A 16,316-nucleotide genomic window follows, 5' to 3' on the forward strand; every position below is an offset into this window, starting at 1 on the left:
GCTAACCATCCCAGCCAATTCAGTAGTTCCCACCATCACCCTAACTGCCTTCGTCCATTAACTACTTAACATATTCAACCTTTAAAACCATGGCCAATTTGCCACACCCGCAACGCTAACGACCACACATCACTGTACCTAACCACTGGACGATCGTTAACGTCTGGAGGCCAGGTCGACCCCTGACTCGCTCCACCATTATGGCGTCCACACCCGGCCAGCCAGACCCACTCCACCATTATGGCGTCCACACCCGGCCAGTCAGACCCGCTCCACCATTATGGCGTCCACACCCGGCCAGCCAGACCCGCTCCACCATTATGGCGTCCACACCCGGCCAGCCGGACCCGCTCCACCATTATGGCGTCCACACCCGGCCAGTCAGACCCGCTCCACCATTATGGCGTCCACACCCGGTACAAACCCTGGTACTAAACATCCACTGATGTAATTACAAATACATCCTGCCTGCGAGTGAACAACACCACATCACAACATTCTACAACCCTCTATGCACGGCATCACAACCTCGTACCACATCACAACCTTCTACAACCATCTATGCACCGTATCACAACCTCGTACCACATCACAACCTTCTACAACCATCTATGCACCGTATCACAACCTCGTACCACATCACAACCTTCTACAACCATCTATGCACCGTATCACAACCTCGTACCACATCACAACCACATACCTACTGAAATATACGAGGAAAATCCCACAGCAAGCGGGAGGTCGCTGCTTCACCTGACACACAACACTAACAGTAAACACCGGACACAAGGTGTGTAACCCACACTAGAAAATGGGATGCGAACCTGTGGCGCCATCTACGTCAGGCGGGGGATTGATGCCACATACTTCCATACGTTATGGGAATTTGCCTAGTTGATAGAGTGTCATGCCAATTTTGGGTTTATATATATATATATATATATATATATATATATATATATATATATATATATATATATATATATATATATATCAAATACAAACCTCCAATAGGCATGATCGAACCCGGGACCCGTGTGCAACAGGCGGGAGCGCTAGCTATGCTAGGCTGTCGTCGTCCCTAATAGGGAAATAACCAGTGTAGACCCAGTGCCTCACCAAGGTAAGACGAAGGGTATTCCAGTACATAGTAGTCCAATAGCCATTACTCTATTAGGGAAGATCATAGCCTAGCGGTGGCGTACCTGCTTGTGGCACAAGTGTCCCGGGTTCGATCCTGGCTGTTGGAGGTTTGTATGGTCTATGAAGGTGTGAGTTCATATATTTTATTTACCAATATTTTTCTCTGACAGAATCATGTTATTCATAGAATTATTCGTCAATTTTTCAGAAATTTACCTTAATGAGTGATATACTTGAAATTTTAACATAATCCTATGATAAAACATGAACCTATTATATTATTTACTGATAAAATTAATCTTCATTATCTATTCTTCTGTGATTATACAATACACTGGGTATTTCATCACCCAAGTCAAAGATTTTCATTATCAGGTAAAGCAATTATTGTCATTTGTTATCAATTTCCCTTTTCATTTACATTAAAGCAATACCCTTATTAACATGTTACATATTTTTCTACATTAACATTTTGATATATATATATATATATATATATATATATATATATATATATATATATATATATATATATATATATGTGTGTGTGTGTGTGTGTGTGAGGTGTGAGGTGGTTTGATAGAGTAAGTAATGTAAGGGTAAGAGAGATGTATGGAAATAAAAAGAGTGTGGTTGAGAGAGCAGAAGAGGGTATTTTGAAATGGTTTGGTCACATGGAGAGAATGAGTGAGGAAAGATTGACCAAGAGGATATATGTGTCAGAGGTGGAGGGAACAAGGAGAAGTGGGAGACCAAATTGGAGGTGGAAAGATGGAGTGAAAAAGATTTTGAGTGATCGGGGCCTGAACATGCAGGAGGGTGAAAGGCGTGCAAGGAATAGAGTGAATTAGAACCATGTGGTATACCGGGGTCGACGTGCCGTCAATGGATTGAACCAGGGCATGTGAAGCGTCTGGGGTAAACCATGGAAAGTTGTGTGGGGCTTGGATGTGGAAAGGGAGCTGTGGTTTCGGTGCATTATTACATGATAGCTAGAGACTGAGTGTGAACGAATGTGGCCTTTGTTGTCTTTTCCTAGGGCTACCTCACGCACATGCGGGGGGAGGGGGTTGTTATTTCATGTGTGGCATGAATAATATATATTATATTATTTTTTATTATACTTTGTCGCTGTCTCCCGCGTTTGCGAGGTAGCGCAAGGAAACAGACGAAAGAAATGGCCCAATCCCCTCCCCATACACATGTATATACATACGTCCACACACGCAAATATACATACCTACACAGCTTTCCATGGTTTACCCCAGACGCTTCACATGCCTTGATTCAATCCACTGACAGCACGTCAACCCCGGTATACCACATCGCTCCAATTCACTCTATTCCTTGCCCTCCTTTCACCCTCCTGCATGTTCAGGCCCCGATCACACAAAATCTTTTTCACTCCATCTTTCCACCTCCAATTTGGTCTCCCTCTTCTCCTCGTTCCCTCCACCTCCGACACATATATCCTCTTGGTCAATCTTTCCTCACTCATTCTCTCCATGTGCCCAAACCACTTTTGAAGTGGTTTGAATAATATATATATATATATATATATATATATATATATATATATATATATATATATATATATATATATATTCATTTATTTATTTATTTATCCCTGGGGATAGGGGAGAAAGAATACTTCCCACACATTCCTCACGTGTCGTAGAAGGCAACTAAAGGGGACAGGAGCGGGGGGGCTAGAAACCCTCCCGGCAATGGAAAATTCAAGACAAGATATACATGCAAAATGTGGAAAATTATGACAGGAATAAAGATACAAAATAACATAAAGAAACTAATATAATAAGCATTATCTAATAAACATGAGAAAATAGTAATCAAACATAAGAACAAGAAAAGAAAATTGCAAACAAGATGCTAGAATTTGAGAAAGCCAAATATACAAATAATAAACATGCTATGGAGAAAACAAAAACATATCAAACATTTAGTAAACAAATTAGAAAAAATGTAACATTCATAAACAGTTCCATAGTGAGAGTGCATGAACAATGCACTCAGTGCACCTTATCTAAAGTAAGAAAAATGCATATAGTGTACATACCATTAACCTGTTGCCACTCCTTTTTTTTTGGACAAATGAGACCTATAATAGAAGAAAAAAAATTACATATGGAATAAGTTGATAATTTCTTTTGCTTTTCTCAGCAATAAAATGTGAAGATAGTGCATTTAAGCTTCTTTTTTTAGTAGGAAATTTGCATGATAGTGGAGAGGCATTAATAGATATTTATCAACAAGCTTTTCAAATATACCTTCACAAAGTTGTGATTTGTGAGATTCCTGTAACGTTATAGTATATAACTTTGATCTTATTAATCTTTTACCAATTAACTCTTGAACCTTTGCTATAAAAGTCTGTTCAATTTTGTTAATCACATTCACAATAATTCTATGTGGATAAAACAAATACTTTTTTGGTCCACTGTCTCTTTCGTTCAAATAAATGTCATAAAATTGAACATCATTGCCACTTTCCTCTGTGAAATGCTCTTTGCACTTTTTCAAAGTCATGGTATTTCAAAAGTTTTTGACAAACATATCCTGCCACATAGGTCAATCTGTTATCTAATACAGGTACAGGGAACAATTTCAAATTGAGAGAAACACCATCCTCGTACAGATTAGAATTAGCAAATCATTCTGAAATATCCTTATCTTCTACTAAAAAAACATCTTCCTTTGTGGGATTAAAACTTGAAAAAAGTCTAAAATGTCAATCATTCCGGCCATTTCATCTTTGTCAATAATAACAGTAGGCTGAATAGGAACTTCTCTGGGCAATGGAACTGTATACTTCATTGTATTAAAAAATGGAGCATCATCATCTATGCAATTGCTGTTCATAGACTTGTGCAAGATCTGATTTCCTATCACAGCCTTAACTGCACTTAAAAACCTGGGGCAATGGGAGAAGAATTACTCCCCCTGTATTTTTAAGGACACTGAAAAGGTTTTCAAGGCAATCTTGACTGATTCTATTTGCTCAAATATACTGTAAATCAAAGTTTTCTTTTACATCAGTCCATAAAAGCTATAAACTAGATATACTGAGGAGCCATCCACCGATACATGAGGGGTTTTCCTTGGATCCTACAAATCTATATGGAGACAACACTCCACTTGCTCATCTAAAAAGGTAAAGTGATCGTTGTCTACACAAATTCCACATTTCTTCACTTCATAGTGATTCTTTTTTTACCACAATCAAATACATCAAACATATCCATGTTGTTGATAGTTTTAGCTGTGTAGATGGCATCTGGGAATTTTATAAGGCACAGTTAGTTGTAATGCCTGCAGTTCCAAATCTGCTTAAGGTCTGTGTTGCCAAGCATACACACATCCTATCAAATGTATTGCAGCAGCTATGATGGTCAAACAATTCAGAAGCAAGACACATTAAAAGTTTCTTATGAGCTTGATAAAACTGTTCTACATATTTCCACTTTATCTTATTGCCATTATATGATATATCATACTTTAAAACAATATTTCCAATACTCTTAAGTAGATGAGGGGTATCATAAAAGAAATAAACTCCATCATCTCCATTCATGATAAATGGGGAAGAGCTAGATATGCCAAGTCACTATAGCCCTACTTGGTTTGTTACATCCTGGTCACACAGAACTTGGGTAACAATCCTGTCTGTTTGATTTTATTCAAGCAATCTCTTAAAATTTTTTTGTCAAATATGTGGTCTTATGGACCTGTTAAAAAACAAATACCCCAATGTTTGCTTTGACTTGCTGCACAAACCTTTCACCATGAACACCATGGCATATTGAGTACATTTCTCTGAAGTCCCATACTCTCCCATCATTATCTTCTACTCCTTCAAACTTGTTTTTACTTGTTATAATACATGCCAGATTTCATTGCAATGGCTTCAAATACCACCCCACATGGTTTACCCTTTGTTTCTAAGTTTTTGTCTTTTTTTTTCTAAAACATCAAATATTGACTGATTCCATCCGGAACTAAACCTTATACAATTAACCTAGTAGTGCATATTGTGTGTGTTTTCAGAAGAGCAAAAATTTTTGCAAGTACATTATGTGCCCTAGAATTAAAATAAAGGCCAAGTGAAATGCTTTTCATGTTATTTGAACCATGTCTAACTCTCTTTTAGACAGTTGACAACTTTAACTGTTTTTTAAAAATTCTAGTAGAAAACCTTTGAGGTATTCAGATGCATTTGACATTATGCTAGCTGGTAAGGTGCACTTTTGGTTACATCTCGACTGAGACTTTTTTAGTGTATGAACTCTCTTTAATAATCTACTGATCTTTGTTCTATACCTATGTAACAGTTTAGAGGATTTTCTTTTCTTATTGTATGATACTTCTCTGTTTACATCTACTCATGCAAAAATATACATTGATTAATTCAATAATGTCAAATACCTATGACCTACAAACATATCTGATTAAGATAAGATGAACAGTATTGTAAAGATACAAAAAAAAAAAATGTAATACAGCAGATATCTGAAATGATAATTTTTCATGGAACAACAAATACACTAATAGGTGTATAAATCTATTGTACTAACCTTATAGTTTGTCTGAATTTTGACTGGGTACTAGAATATACTAAAGGGTGAAAACATGAAGAATTTGATATTGCAATGTATTGTACTGTACTGAATAGGGTTAGTAAGATCAGGATTGGGCCTTTTTCATTGTAACTTTCTAACAAAGAAAAGGATTTTCTGAGAAGATTTTATGGAATCGTTGAGGGTCAATGTAAAGGAGGTAACAATACGGCATGTTCAATGCTTGCCATCACCTTTCATTAAGACATGTGGAACAATTCATACATTTTGTGAAATTATTATAGTGAAACTGAGGATTTGAAAATAAAAAACCCATACTATTCTATTACATGATCTGAATGCATAAATGGGTGAAAAGAAGTAAAGGGAACTGGAGTATTACAGTGGCACAACAGTCTAAATAATTAGATGGACAGTTTTTTAATTAAGTACTCAGATAAACAGTTGAAATGTTGTGACTAAAAAAGTACCAATGTATACTTATGGCATTCACTTTGCTACCTTTTGCTTAATATGTCAACATGTGTTATCTAATATATAAAAGCCAGATAGGATTTAAGACAAAGTAGTCAACATTAAACTTCCAAAACAGATGAAACAACATTTTCAAACCTTGGGATGTGTGACAGGTAACATTTTGTGAGGGGCAGGACTCACCTGGCATGTCCACAGATTTGGGGGTCATGTTCCAAATTGATGACCCCAGATCCACCAACACCTGCTCTAAGATCTGTTTAAAGATAAATATTGTATGACAGTACAGTGCCACTATAGGAAGCCATTTTTCAAATACCATGCGGGAACTGCAAAGAATTTGAAACTGCATACTGCATACAGAATGTATTTTGTAACATATATATTATATATTCAGTCACACTGATCAAACATACAAATGAGTACAGTATAAATAACCAATACATTAAATATATAATATCTATTATAGATTTCTTTTACATTAACAGTAAAGCTTTTTTCATTAATATTATCTTAAGATTGGACTCCGAGGAAAACTGTTTTACATTCCTGATAACATCGATACTGATTATGGAACCTGACACATCTTGGTCTGTAGAAAAAATATCAAAGATAAAATACACATTTTAGTAAATCACAAAGGATGTAAGGCATGTGTATAAGTAGGAAGAGAGGAGAGTGATTGGTTCCCAATGAAGGTTGGTCTATGGCAGGGGTGTGTGATGTCTCCATGGTTGTTACATTTGCTTATGGATGGGGTGGTTATGGAGGTAAAAGCAAGTTTTGGAAAAAGAGGGGCGAGTATGCAGTCTGTTGGGGATGAGAGGGACTGGGAAGTGAGTCAGTTGTTGTTTGCCAATCATACAGCTCTGGTAGCTGATTTGACTGAGAAATGGCAGAAATTGGTGACTGAGTTTGAAAAGTGTGTGAAAGGAGAAAGTTTAGAGTAAATGTGAATAAGAGCAAGGTTATTAGGCTCAGTAGGGTTGAGGGATAAGTTAACTGGGTTGTAAGTTTAAATGGAGAAAAACTAGAGGAAGTAAAGTGTTTTAGATATCTGGGAGTGAACTTAGCAGCAAATGAAACTATGGAAGCAGAAGTGAACCACAAGGTGGGGGAGGAGGCAAAGGCTTTGAGAGCAATGAAGAATGTGTGAAAGGATAGAACGTTATCTCAGACAGCAAAATTGGGTATGTTTGAAGGAACAGTAGTTCCAACAATATTATATGGTTGCAAGGCATGGGCTATAGATAGGGTTGTAAGGAGGAGGGTGGATGTGTTGAAAATGAAATGTCTGAGGATAATATGTGGTGTGAGGTGGATCGATCAAGCAAGTAATGAAAGGGTAAGAGAGATGTGTGGAAATAAAAAGAGTGGTTGAGAGCATACGAGGGTGTGTTGAAATGGTTTGGACATATGAAGAGAATGAGTAAGGAAAGAGAAGTGTGCAAAGGATAGAGTGAATTGGAATGATGTGGCATACTGAGGTTGACGTGCTGTCAATGGATTGAACTAGGGCATGTTGAACGTCTGAGGTAAACCATGGAAAGTTTTGTGGGGCCTGGATGTGGAAAGAGAGCTGTGATTTCGGTGCATTACACATGACAGCTTGAGAGTGAGTGTGAATGAATATGGCCTTTTTTGTCTGCTTTCCTGGTGCTACCTCGCTGAAGCAGGGGTTAGCAATGCTCTGTCTTGTGGGACAGGGTAACACCAAGAATGGATGAAGGAAAGCAAGTATGAATATGCACATGTGTATGTATGTATACGTATGTGTATTTATATGTAAATGTATGTACATGTATGTGCATGGGCATTTATGTATATATATGTGTATATGAGTGGATGGGCCATTTTTCACCTGTTTCCTAGAGCTACCTCACTGATGCAGGAAATGGTGAGGAAGTATAATAACAATAATAAATAAACATTACAGGCTACATTGCCTATGGACTTTAGTATATCGAACATTATTGTAAAATACAGTAAGCATTCTACTCTTAGTGATAACAAATGAAAAGAAACAAATACATTTCACTAGGGGTTGGATTTTAAAATATACACATGTTTACTATAAAGCAACTTGCTACATATGAGAGAAAAATATAGATTATATAATTGGATTACCTTCTAAGTTTTGAATGGGGCAAACATGGCTGTGAAGTCTTTTTCATTAATGTAGTTCCTTGTAGAAAAATGATGGCTGCATATGTTGGTGGAGGTCTTGTAGTAGTCAGTGAATGTACTGCCTCTTCCCATCTAAGACACCTGCAGTGTACATAGTAACAGTGTACATCAATACAAAGTAGTCCTGGTACAACACATGATACTTGTACAAACTAGAAAGTTGTGACTGGTCATTTAATATGTACAGAACTAGACATGATGTTGTTTGGCTAAGTTAGGTTTCTCATTTTACTATATATTTACAGCTACTCAGCCTGTCTCTGTTTTATAAAAGACAACTTTTTAGTTATTTCATAATCTTGTGAACCTTCCCTGTTCATATTAGACATAATCTTAGACATAATTATGAGTTCAATTTGTTATAATCTTCATTATTTGTAAATTTGTAGGTCCACAGGATACCCAGCAGACATGGTGGCTAACAACCCCCCAACAGACATGGTGGATGACACCCTCCAGCAGAAACGGTGGGTGACACCCCCCACGACATGGTGGATGACACCCCCAACTGACATGGTGGATGACATCCCCCGAGTAGATACGGTGGGTGACAACCCCCAACTGACATTGTGGATGACACCCCAGCAGATATGGTGGGTGACACCCCCAACTGACATGGTGGATGACACCCCTGCAGATATGGTGGGTGATACCACCCAACAGACATAGTGGGTGACACCCCCCTGCAGATGTAATGGGTGACACCACCCAACAGACATGGTGGATGATTTCCAGCTGACATGGTGGGTGACACCCCCTGCAGATATGGTGGATGACACCCTCAACAGACATGGTGTCGTCCAGCATGGATGACACCCCCAGCAGACATGGTGGTTGATACCCCCCCCCCAGCAAATATGGTGGATGACACCAAGCAGACATGATGGGTGACACCCAGTAGATATGGTGGATGACACCCAGCAGACATAATGGGTGACACCCAACTGATATGGCGGGTGTCATGGATGACACCCAGCAGCAGATATGGTGGGTGTTAATCATGGATGACACCCACAGCAGACATGGTGGGTGTTAATCATGGATGACACCCAGCAGCAGACATGGTGGGTGTTAATCATGGATGACACCCACCAGCAGACATGGTGGGTGTTAATCATGGATGACACCCACCAGCAGACATGGTGGGTGTTAATCATGGATGACACCCACCAGCAGACATGGTGGGTGTCAATCATGGATGACACCCAGCAGCAGATATGGTGGGTGTTAATCATGGATGACACCCAGCAGCAGACATGGTGGGTGTTAATCATGGATGACACCCACCAGCAGACATGGTGGGTGTTAATCATGGATGACACCCAGCAGCAGACATGGTGGGTGTTAATCATGGATGACACCCACCAGCAGACATGGTGGGTGTTAATCATGGATGACACCCAGCAGCAGACATGGTGGGTGTTAATCATGGATGACACCCACCAGCAGCAGACATGGTGGGTGTTAATCATGGATGACACCCACCAGCAGACATGGTGGGTGATCCAACACTAGGTTGTCCCGCCACAGCATCTCCTGCAGACCACAACAGTTGTTTGACTGTCCTTATCATATATCATTATTTATATATCATACATGATCGCTGCTTCCCGCGTAAGCGAGGTAGCGCCAGGTAACAAAACGAAGAACGGTCCATTTCTAACATGAAACTCAGTAGACTGCAAGTGGATCTATCTTAGAGAGTTAGGAATGATGTAGATTAGATAAATAGATATATAGGTGGATTGCTTTAGATATATAGAAGAAAAATAGGAAGACACATAGGCAAAGTGGTAAATAGAGAAGACATATAGGTAAAGTGATAAAGAAAAACTCCCAGAACGAATAATAAACTACCAGACAGACGGAACAGATAAATCGATCAACAGGGATGATAAATGGATCAAAAATAAGTGGGTTTCGTCCATGACTTCCCCCGTTTTCTATGGTGAGTCATGGTTGTGGTGGGTGAGTAACCGCCGGGTTGCGCCCTTGTAAACATGGCCGTTGACGTCTGAGATATTCCCAGAGGAGGAGGGGAATACCATGGCTATAGGTGAGTCACAACCTCGTACACTACTTATAACTTAACTACTCTACCTTAACGACCTATTGGGATGTGTTGTAGGGGCTAGTTAACCCCTGGGAGCTGGTGGTTAGCGCTAATTGCCCTCGACAACGACAGGGGTCGAGGATGGTAGATAGAACCGGGTGTAGAATAGTAGATAAATCCCGGTCATTTATGTTGTAATTGTCTAATGGTCATCCAGGTGGTTATGGTAGTGGTTCTGTAGTGGTCATGGTGTACTGTAACGACCTCGTTAACCCCACGACCTTATTGACCCTAGGACTGAACGAAGTGTATGGTAAAGGACTAGTATAGGGACCCCAGAGCATTACCATCATAATTAAATTGATGATAATTGATAATAATTTAGTATTTAGAGATTAGATTGATAATGGAGTGTGATTAAGATCATTATTTTTAATCATGCGATTTTAAGTTGATAAAGGAGTGGGCTATGAGGCTCGTGTAAGATATTGGTCAATATTGTAATAGTTTAGTATAGTTTTAATTCTCAAGTAACTAATAGAAGTGAGATACAACTATACGAATGAGATGATTACACTCTGGGGGTTATGTTAGGATGACGATGATGTATGACATCATTCAGCGACAGGAGACTAATGTCCCATGACGTGCTCAGGGTATTCAATCAAAGAAAAAATGTAGGATAAAATTATAATAATAATTGTTAGTATTATTAATATTTTCATTACCTCGGGACCAATTTCTATGAAACTCCTGGTATCTCCCATTATTTTTTTCTAAAGGTTCCCACAGCCGAAGGCTAAGCTACTTACAGTATTAGGGAAATGTAGACTCCTTTGGAGTGGAAAGTTCTTTGGCAAGACTGTACATGCAGAGATACAGTCTCGTCACGGGTGACTTTTCAGTGATGGTACAACCTCGTGCTGGCGAAGCTCGCTAAAGAACTGATGATTGTCTAGGATAGTTCTTCATCATTGTTAGCTTTCAGTGTTGACTGAGGAAGAATGTGTTGAATGGGGTATGTGAGAGAGGCATGCTAGATTAGAGATAAGTGGAGACTCTCTTGCCGTAGCCACCCATTGTTTTGAGAAATCAATAACTGTTGCAAAAGATGATTTGTAGCATCACATTTTATTGGAAGTTATTAGACGAGGCGATAAGTTGTAAAATGTCAGGTTAATCAGTGCAGAGTTAATAATAAACTAGTAAAATATCAACAAAATCTATAAAATCCTCACCTTGTTGCATAAATGATAACAGAACCATACTATAATTGTATTATTATTCTCGTGGCAATTACATGGTCACTCGAATAGTCTGATGACATCTGGAACCACGTCGGCAGTGCACTTACAGGAGTGTGAATGGCATATTTCAACAAGGGTATCGGAAGTTAATATGAATCTTGATTGCTAGATCCTGTTGGTTTTATACAACTGTATCTCCTAGTTGTACTTAACTGTACATATTACCAGATATACTATTGTCACCTTATCTAATGTCATTCAATAAAATGTGATGCTCCAAATCATGCTCCATAGGTAATGTTATACTCAGAACTAACAATAAGTATCATCTAAAACATAAGTGGGAATTTCTTAGTGCTACTTTCAATATAAAAGTAAATTAGTCGTAAAAAAAGGCACTTTATATCTAATCTAACCTTACTAAATTTGACATACCCAATAGGAAGTTCAGATAACTCAAAAAAAATAAATGTAAATAGCATTTAAATACGAAGATAGATGAATTTTTGTTTGAGCAATGCATGAAAACTAACTTTGGTTATTAGATGATTATTTTGGTAGAGGTAGTTATGTGGCATTTAAGAAATAGCATAAATGCTGTAAAGAGTGTGGTATTACACAAGGCAGTAGAGGTGAGATTTATAAAGATAAGGGAAAATGTAGGAGTATATAAAGTATAATGCACTGAAACAACAGCTCCCTATCCACATCCAAGCCCCACAGACCTTTCCATGCTTTACCTTAGACGTTTCACATGCCTTAGTTCAGTCCATTGACAGCAAATTGACCCTGGTATACTACATCATTCCAGTTCACTCTCTTCCTTACATGCCTCTCACCCTTCTGTATGTTCAGGCCCCAATCACTCAAAATCTTTTTCACTCCATCTTGCCACCTTCGATTTGTTCTCCTTCTTCTCCTTGTTCCCTCCACCTCTGACACATACATCCTTTTTTGTCAATCTCTCCACTCATTCTCTCCATATGTTCAAACCATTTCAACACACCTTTTTCTGCTATTTCAACCACACTTTTTATTTCCACACATCTGTCTTACCCTTTTATTACTTATTCGATCAAACCACCTCACACCACAGATTGTCCTCAAACATTTTATTTCCAACACATCCACCCTCCTCCATACAACCCCATCTGTAGCCCATGCCTCGCAACCATATGATAATGTTGGAACTGCTATTCCTTCAAACACACCCATTTTTGCTCTCCAAGATAACTTTCTCTCCTTCCAGACATTTTTCATCGTCCCCAGAACCTATCCCCCTCCCCCACACTGTGACTCACTTCTGCTTCCATGGTCCCGTTCGCTGCTATGTCCACTCCCAAATATCTAAAACACTTCACTTCCTCCTATTTTTCTCCATTCAAACTTACATCCCAATTTACTTATCCCTGAATACTACTGAATCTAATAACCTTGCTGATATTCACATTTACTCTCAGCTTTCTCCTTTCACACACTTTTCCAAACACAGCCACCAAAATTCTTCAATTTCTCACTTGAATCAGCCACCAGAGCAGTATCATCGGCAAACAACAATTGACTCATGTCCCAGGCCCTCTCATCCCCAACAGACTGCATACTCGCTTCTCTCTCAAAAACTCGTGTGTTTACCTTCCTAAGGTAAACATATTAATAAATAAACAGATTAAACAACCATGGGGATATTAAACACCCTTAATGCAGACCGACCTTTACTGGGAACGAATCACTCCTCTCTTCCTACTCGTACACATGCCTTACATCCTTGGTAAAAATGGTAAAAACTTTTCACTGCTTCTAGCAGCTTGCCTCCCACACCATATACACTTAAGACTTTTCATAAAGTATCTCTATCAACCCTGTCGTATGACTTTTCCAGATCCGTAAATGCCTTATACAAATCCCTCTGTTTTTCCAGATCCATAAATGCCTCATACAAATCCATCTGTTTTTCTAAGTATTTCTCACACATTCTTCAAAGCAAACACCTGATCCACACATCCTCTACCACTTCTGAAAACACACTGTTCTTCCCCAATCTGATGCTCTGTACATGTCTGCACCCTCTCAATCAATACCCTCCCATATAATTTCCCAGGAATACTCAACAAACTTATGCCTCTCTAGTTTGAACACACCTTTATCCCCTTTGCCTTTGTACAATGGCACTAGGCATGCATTCTGCCAATCCTCTGGCACTTCACCATGAACTATACATACACTGAATATCATTATCAACCAATCAACAACACAATCACCCCCTTTCTTAACAAACTCAACTGCAATACCATCCACACCCGCTGCCTTGCCGGATTTCATCTTCCACAAACCTTTCACTACCTCTTCTATCTTAACCAAACCATTCTCCCTGAACCTCACACTTTGCTCACCACTCCGACCAAAGCACTCTACATCTGCCACTCTGTCATCAAACACATCTAGCAAACCTTCAGAATACTCACTCCATCTCCTTCACACTTCATCATTACCTGTTATTACTTCTCCATTTGCCCCCTTCACTGATATTCCCATTTGTTCTTTTGTCTTATGCACGTTATGTACCTCATTCCAAAGCATCTTTTTATTCTCCCTAAAGTTTAATGATACTCTCTCACTTCAACTCTCATTTGCCCTCTTTTTCAACTGCTGCACCTTCCTCTTGACCTCCCACCACTTTCTTTTATACATCTTCCAGTCATTTGCAGTCCTTCCTTGCAAGTATTGTCCAAACACCTCTCTTTTCTCTTTCACTAACAACTCACTACCCTTTCTAATCCACCCACCTCCCACCTTTCTCATGCCACATACATCTTTTGCACATGCCATCACTGCTTCCCTAAATACATCCCACTCCTCACCCACTCTCCTGACATCATTTGCTCTCAACTTTTGCCATTCTGCTCTCAATCTTTCCTGGTACCTCCTTACACAAGTCTCCTTTCCAAGCTCACTTACTTTCACCACTCTCTTCTTCAACATTCCCTCTTTCTTTTTTTTGAAAACCTCAACAAATCTTCACCCTTGCCTCCACAAGATAGTGATCAGACATCCCTCCAGCTGCCCCTTTCAGAGCATTCTACATACAAAAGTCTCTCTTTTACACACCTATCAATTTACACATAATACCATAATGTCCTTTGACCATTTCTTCTACTCATGTGCATATACTTGTGAATATCTCTCTTTTTAAACCAGGTATTCCCAATCACCAGTCTTTTTTCAGCATGCAAATCCACAAGCTCTTCACCATTTCCATTCACAACACAGAATACCCTATGCACACTCAACTACCACATTATTCGCCTTCACATTTGAATCACCCATCGCTAGTAGCCAGTCTCTTGCACCAAAGTTGCTGACACACTCATCAGCTGCATCCAAAACACTTGCCTCTCATGAACTTTCTTCTCATGACAAGGTGCATAAGCACAAATAATCACCCATCTCTCTTTATCTACCTTCAGTTTTACCCACATCAAATGAGAATTTACCGTTTCACACCATCACACACTCCCACAACTCCTGCTTCAGGAGTAGTGCTACTCCTACCTTATCCCTTGTCCTCTCACCATCCCTTGACTTCACTCCTGACTTTTCCCAACCATTCTTCCCATTTATCCTTGAGCTTCGTTTCACTCAGAGCCAGAACATCCAGGTGTCTTTCTTCAGACAAACTACTTATCTTTCCTTTCTTCCCATCTTGATTACAACCACAAACATTCAGACACCCCAATCTGAGCCTTTGAGGAGGATGAGCACTCCCCACTTGACTCCTTGTTTCCCCTTTTAGAAATTGAAATACAAGAAGAGAAAGGTTTCCAGCCTTCCCACTCCTGCACCCTTTAATCACCTGCGACACGCGGGGAATACGTGAGAAGAACTTTTTTCCTATCCCCTATCTCTTTACATATACATACAAAGACATATTCGTGTATACACTTATACATATTTATACTTACTTGCCTTTATCTATTCCTGGCGCTACCCCACCCCACAGGAAACAGCATTGCTACCATCTTTAATGAGGTAGCACCATAAAAACAGACAAAAAAGGCCACATTTGTTCACACTCAGTCTCTAGTTGTTATGTATACTGCACAGACACCATAGCTCCCTATCATATCCAGGCTTCACAGACCTTTCCATGGTTTACCCCAGACATTTCACATGCCCTGGTTCAGTTCATCAATGGCACATTGACCCTGGTATACCACATTGTTCCAGTTCACGCTATTCCTTGCACACCTCTTACCCTCCTGTTTGCTCAGGCCCCAATCACTCAAAATCTTTTTCGCTCCGTCTTTCCACCTCTAATTTGGTCTCCTGCTTCTCCTTGTTGCCCTAACATCTGATACATATCCTATTTGTAAAAACTTTCCTCACTCATTCTCTCCATATGTCCAAATTATTTCAACACACCCTCTTCTACTCTCTCAGCCACACACTATTTATTTCTACACATCTCTCTTACCCTTTCATTATTTACTTGATCAAACTACCTCACACCACATATTGTTCTCAGACATTTTATTTCCAATACATCCACCCTCCTCTGTACAACCCTATCTATAGCCCATGCCCTGCAATCATATAATATTGTTGGAACTTTTATTC

General features: G+C 39.3%; 1 protein-coding gene across 4 annotated transcripts in view; it reads left to right on the forward strand.

The window, feature by feature from the left end:
* Positions 1 to 10,338: 10,338 nt before the first annotated feature.
* Positions 10,339 to 16,316, forward strand: part of stmA (Protein EFR3 homolog stmA) — a 106,213-nt gene continuing 100,235 nt past the window's right edge. For 3 of the 4 annotated variants that reach the window (XM_071688237.1, XM_071688234.1, XM_071688235.1), the window contains exon 1: positions 10,339 to 10,458. Coding sequence is in view for 1 of the 4 variants with exons in the window: in XM_071688236.1 (XP_071544337.1) it covers positions 10,449 to 10,458 (10 nt within the window). In the remaining 3 variants the exon portion in view is untranslated. The remainder of the gene's footprint in view (positions 10,459 to 16,316) is intronic. The other variant, XM_071688236.1, reaches the window with a different exon arrangement.

This window comes from Panulirus ornatus, chromosome 45, assembly GCF_036320965.1.
Source record: "Panulirus ornatus isolate Po-2019 chromosome 45, ASM3632096v1, whole genome shotgun sequence".
NCBI classification, from domain to species: Eukaryota; Metazoa; Arthropoda; class Malacostraca; order Decapoda; family Palinuridae; genus Panulirus; species Panulirus ornatus.